This window comes from Mastomys coucha, unplaced genomic scaffold (genome assembly GCF_008632895.1).
Source record: "Mastomys coucha isolate ucsf_1 unplaced genomic scaffold, UCSF_Mcou_1 pScaffold21, whole genome shotgun sequence".
NCBI lineage: Eukaryota > Metazoa > Chordata > Mammalia > Rodentia > Muridae > Mastomys > Mastomys coucha.
Window position 1 is genome coordinate 109259994 of NW_022196904.1, and position 5345 is coordinate 109265338.

The 5345-nt window shown below is 42.3% G+C and overlaps 1 protein-coding gene and 1 pseudogene across 5 annotated transcripts in view; both read left to right on the plus strand.

The window, feature by feature from the left end:
• The window catches only part of LOC116102881 (ATP-binding cassette sub-family A member 3-like), a 132493-nt gene that overhangs the window by 89312 nt on the left and 37836 nt on the right, over positions 1–5345 (plus strand). For all 5 annotated transcript variants that reach the window (XM_031388109.1, XM_031388114.1, XM_031388110.1 and 2 more), the window contains exon 22: positions 3013–3235. In XM_031388109.1, coding sequence (XP_031243969.1) covers positions 3013–3235 — 223 coding nt within the window. The remainder of the gene's footprint in view (positions 1–3012; positions 3236–5345) is intronic.
• On the plus strand, positions 5161–5276 carry LOC116104215 (annotated as a pseudogene).

Here is a 5345-nt window from a genome sequence, read left to right on the forward strand (position 1 = left end):
TTTTTTTTTTTTTTTTTGTTTCTTCTTTAATGGCTTGTTCCTCTTTACCTGTGTTCTCCTGTATTTCTTACAGGAGTTATTCATGTCCTTCTTAAATTCCTTTAGCACCATTGTGAGATATGATTTTAGATCCAAATCTTGCTTTTCTGGTGTTTTGGGATATCCAGGACTTGCTGTGGTGGGAGTTCTAGGTTCTGATGAAGCCAAGTAGTCTTGGTTTCTGTTGGTAGGATTCTTGTGTCTGCCTTTAGCCATCTGTTGATCTCTGGTGTTAGATGTTCTTGCTGTCTCTGACTAGAGCTTGTTCTTCCTGTGGGTCTGTAAGTCTGTGTCAGCACTTCTGGGAGATCAGCTCTCCTCTGGTAAAACCCCGAGTGTAGATGGCTGTGGATCAGTTGTCCGTCCTGAGTCCTGGGGTCAGAGCACACCATGGAGACAGGATCTCCACTTTCGGGAAAGGTGCAGAGAGGGCTGTGGATCTGTTGTCCCTCCTAGGTGTGGTCTGAGGAAGAAAGGATCCTGTCCTGGCTACCCTGTCACTTGTGAGGCCTGTGCCTCCCAGCTGGTCTCGCCTTAGAAAGTCCTGGAGAGAGAATGGTGGATTTCACTGGAGTCCCTGGGTTAGAGCACTCCCTGAAGGCAAGCTCTTCACTTGCAGGGAAGAGGCAGAGAGGGCTGTCACTCCTTGATGTAGATAGAGGTAGAGGGGATCCTGTCCCAGCTGCCCTTCTGAGTGGAACCGTCCCGCAGCCCCACTCGGGTCAGTGTTCGCGTCAGCTGGAGGTTAGATAGGACCTGTAAAATGAAACGGGTCGGGAGAACAAAAGAGACACGGATGCCAAGTAAAATCTTATCAAGGCATCTGTTTACTTGGGGGTATTTTGAGCTTATATAGGCAGGTAAGAAATGAAACCGAAATCTCCAGAAATAAAATATATGCATAACATAAACACAGTCTCAGACGTGAAGACGCCAAGACGCAACCCAAAGTTTTCAGGCAAGTAGGCATATTAACAAGTCAGCAGGTCCTCTGGAGAGTAGGTGTGTCAGCAACCAGGTGTAGCTTACTCCGAAATCCTCAAAGGTGAACTGCAGCACAACGGGCTATTGTTTAATCCCAGCAGGTGGCAGTCTACAGGCTCAGCAGGTCAACTCTGCCGAGGAGCTAAGGCAGTTGGGGGAGGAGTCAACACCCTACCACTTGTGAGGCCTGTGCCTCCCAGCTATAAAAACATTTTTTTTCACCCTTTGACTAGGAAGTAGTAGGAAAGTTATTTAAATAACCTACCATATTCATAGAAATTGAAATGTTTAAAAATCTAGCAAAACCCCAAATGCTAAAGTAGAAAATATAGTCTAACTAACTCTTAGATTTGAGGATTTAAACAAACAAACAAATAAAACCTTCATTCCTTATAGTATTGAAGTTTTTTAGTTTTACATTTTTCTCCCATTTGATCTGTTGGCATTCCTTCTAATTCTCTATTGGGATCTGTAATTGAAACTTTTTTAATAGGGAAAACTCCAAGATGAATTGCTTTATTTACAAAATCCATCAAATGCTCAGGGGGGAGTGCTATATCAGTTAAAAACCAACATCTCCAAGAGACTGGTGAAAATTATTCTAAATTGATTTTTGAAGCAAGCTTAACATTGATTTATTTGTAGAACCTAATAATGATAAGAAAATTTAAACTAACATAGTTAACTTAACCAATGTAAGTGTGGCACTATTTTAATTGTGGCAAATGGTAGATCCCTTAGAAAAAAGGAAGTTCTTCCATAAAGTGAACCAATTTGTAAAAACACGGAAATTGAGAGTGGGTGTACTTGGAATTGGAAGTAAAAGAAGAGTACAATTTGAAAACTTGATTCCATGGAGAATGGAATGAAAATATTCTAAGTCAAGATGAGAGTAGGAAAGCAAGTGCAGTGGCCATGGTCAGTGGTCAGGAGGTCGCTCATCAGTAAGAGTGTTTGGTTGGTGACAGGAGCACTTAGGGTGACCGACCAGCCTATGGTTTCAGCTGGTGGACGCCCCTCAGCAATTATGACAGAAGACAAGGAGTCAGACGTGGTGCTAAAAGAGCTTTTATGTACTATATCAAGCTGTATCACACAAATTACACACCAAAATAACATAGCAATCACTAGTATTACTAGCAGAACAATTCCAAACATCCTAACATTCTAACATCATAAGCTAAGAGATTCTAACATCATAAGCTAAGAGATTCTAACATCATAAGCTAAGAGATATACGGCCTGTCTCTGCTTTGCAGGCTCGGGCTCCCAAGACATTGATTGTGTGAGCGCCTTATCAGGAGGTGGAAGGCTAGAGTCTGGGTCAGAAGGAGGGAGGCGAGAGTCTGAGTCTGAGCTGCATGGATTCGTTCAGCAGGCCATCTCGTCTCCAGCTTGGTTGCTTCTGGCCATGGTTTTTAAGCTCTTTGCTTATCTCTATCTATGTCTGCACGTTGGGCTTTGTGCAGCCCTCTGTCTTTATCTGGGATTTCACTCTGGGTTACCGCCTTGCAGTAAGCTTATCCATTTTACACATTTACTTTCATTTTATTCACTTGTCACTTAATATTTCATTTTAACCTTCCTGGCCTTCAGGCCTTACATGCTCCTTACAGTTGGTGAAGAGTTAGTTCCACCAAAGGGGACTTTTCTGTCCTTCACTAAATGTTCTGGCTTTCAGGACAGGAATTGCATACTGCATGGTCAGAACCTGAACCACCACACGAAAATTCACAGTTCATTTATTGGTATTTGGGGGCTGTGGAATCTTTAGGAGGTAGGATCTAGTTTGCAGAAATGGGTCATTTGGGGCAAATTGTTAACATCATCAGCTCAGCCCTTACTTCCAGCAGTCCCTTGCCTCCTCATCAGCCAAGAGACAAGGCACCTCTATCTAAAGTTTCTGCAAGACATCAGTGTCGTGGAACATGGCAACAGAGAAAGTAGCTAATACGTGCCGTTTGCTTTGTGTTTCCATGCCCCTCTCAGCTAGTGTTCCTATACACCGATGTGGATATACTGTTGGAGAAATACCACTTCCTGGACACAATGTTCATCCTCATGTTGTTTGGCTGGTCCATCATCCCCTTCATCTATCTGCTAAGCTTCTGCTACAACAATAGCACCAACGCCTACATCAAGATCTTTGTCTTCAACCACTGTTTAGGCTTTATAAGTATAATTGTGGATGCTGTAGTGCAAATCATACCAGGTAAGGGATTTACACACTTTCTTCCTTTCAGGAGCTTCCTGTAAATAGAGAGAGATGACTTTGAGGGGAAAACATTTCTCAACAAACTTGATTGGGTGCCTTTAATATTGTAACATTATATTGAGTGCAGTGAAGAACACACTGAGCCACTAATATCACTAAAGCAAACATTCTCTTAAGACCTTGTTTTCTGCCAAGAAGTGCTTGCTGACAGGAACCTGGTAAAGCTGTCTCCTGAAAGGCTCTGCCAGAGCTGACCAATGCAGATGCAGATGTACACAGCCAAACATCAGACTGAGCATGGGGACCCCAGTGGAGAAGTTAGGACAAGGACTGAAGGAGCTGAAGGGGTTTGCAATCCCATAGGAAGAACAACAATATCAACCAACCATACCCACCCAAAGCTCCCGAGGACTAAACCACCAATCAAAGAGTACACATGGGGTGGGGGATACATAGCTCCAGCTGGATATGTAGCAGAGAATTGTCTTGTTGGACATCATTGGGAGGGGGCCTTTGGTCCTGTAGAGGGTCCCAGGGTAGGGGAATGTTAGGGTGCTGAGGCAGAAAGAAGTACAGGGGTGGGTAGGGGAGCACCTTCACAGAGGCAGGGGAGAAGGGAAGGGATAGAGGGTTTGTAGAGGAGAAACTGGGAAGGAGGATAACATTTGAAATGTAAATAAATAAGATAACCAATACAAATGGAAAAAATACCTTGTTTTCTTGGGCCTCCTCTTATGATCAAGGTGTTCAAGGAGAATTGACTAGAGCAGTATGAGTCACAAAGAGGAACACTTGAGACTGAGTACTGTTGTCACTCCTTCACCAAAGCACACTGTAAACCCTGTTTAAAGTTATTCAGCAATGTGTGTTGCAGAAACCAGGAGGAAGAGGCTTCTAACAGACTCCCTGACATCAAGTTTTGTCTTATCACTAGAGTTTTTGGTTATCTGAGATTAGTTTAACATTTATTATGTAATTTATCTGTATCTAACTTCCTTCTCTAAGGCCCAGGGATCATTCCAGAAGATTAGGGAGAAAGACTACAAGAGCCAGAGACCATGGTTGACTACAAGGAAACTGTTTTCTAGACACGTGGAGCAGTTGCACAGTAGTTAAAACAGCTTGCACAAGAGCTGGGAAAATTCAAGCCAGATAAAACTCTTTTGGCAGTTGATAGCTACTGGAAAAGAGTCAGTTTTCTCAAAGGGTGTGGTCCCTAGTAGATTAACTGTCTTCTAGTGAAAGCCAACAACTAAGAGTATATAGGCAGTACAAACTGCTTAAAGGGTTACAATATGAGAGAGAAAGAGAGAGAGAGAGAGAGAGAGAGAGAGAGACAGAGACAGAGACAGAGACAGAGAGAAGGAGAAAGAGAACAAGTGAGCAAGTGAACACAAACTTGAATGAGTAGGAAGGGGGAGATGGATCTGGGAGAAATAAGAGTGTGAATATGATACACTGTACAGAATTTTTGAAGAATTAAAAATGAGACAAAAAGAGTCATAGGAATATCTAAATGATTCCATAGGAGGATTTGTTAGAAATGTTATTTACCTTTTTATGCTTTGAAAACTACCATAAAATGGAGGTAATGAAAAGTATAGTAAATTTTAGGTCAGAAGTTTATTAGGAAAATAGCTACATATCTAGCACCAAATACCCATCTCCTCCTCATAGAATCTTCAAGAAAATGTAACAGAAGCCATCAGGACAAACTCTGGATGGGTTCTAGGAAGTGTCAAACATTTGTGGAAATAAGTAATTATTGGCTAGATATAGAAGCAATATAATACAACAAGAAGGATTAGTGGCATGGCTATGTGTCTTGCCTCATCCCTTGCCAGCTTTGTGGCAGCCTTCTTGGAGTTCATGCTAGCAGTGTAGAACCCTGATCTTTGGCCGTAATAGAAATGAATCAGGCTGTGCTTGCTTTGGCAGCACATATACTAAAATTGGAACGATACGAAAATTGGAGAGAAGATTAGCATGGCCCCTGTGCAAGGATGACATGCAAATTCGTGAAGCATTCCATACTTTTTCAACAGAATACAAGAGATAGAAGAAAGAATCTCAGGGGCAGAAGACACCATAGAAAACATTGACACAA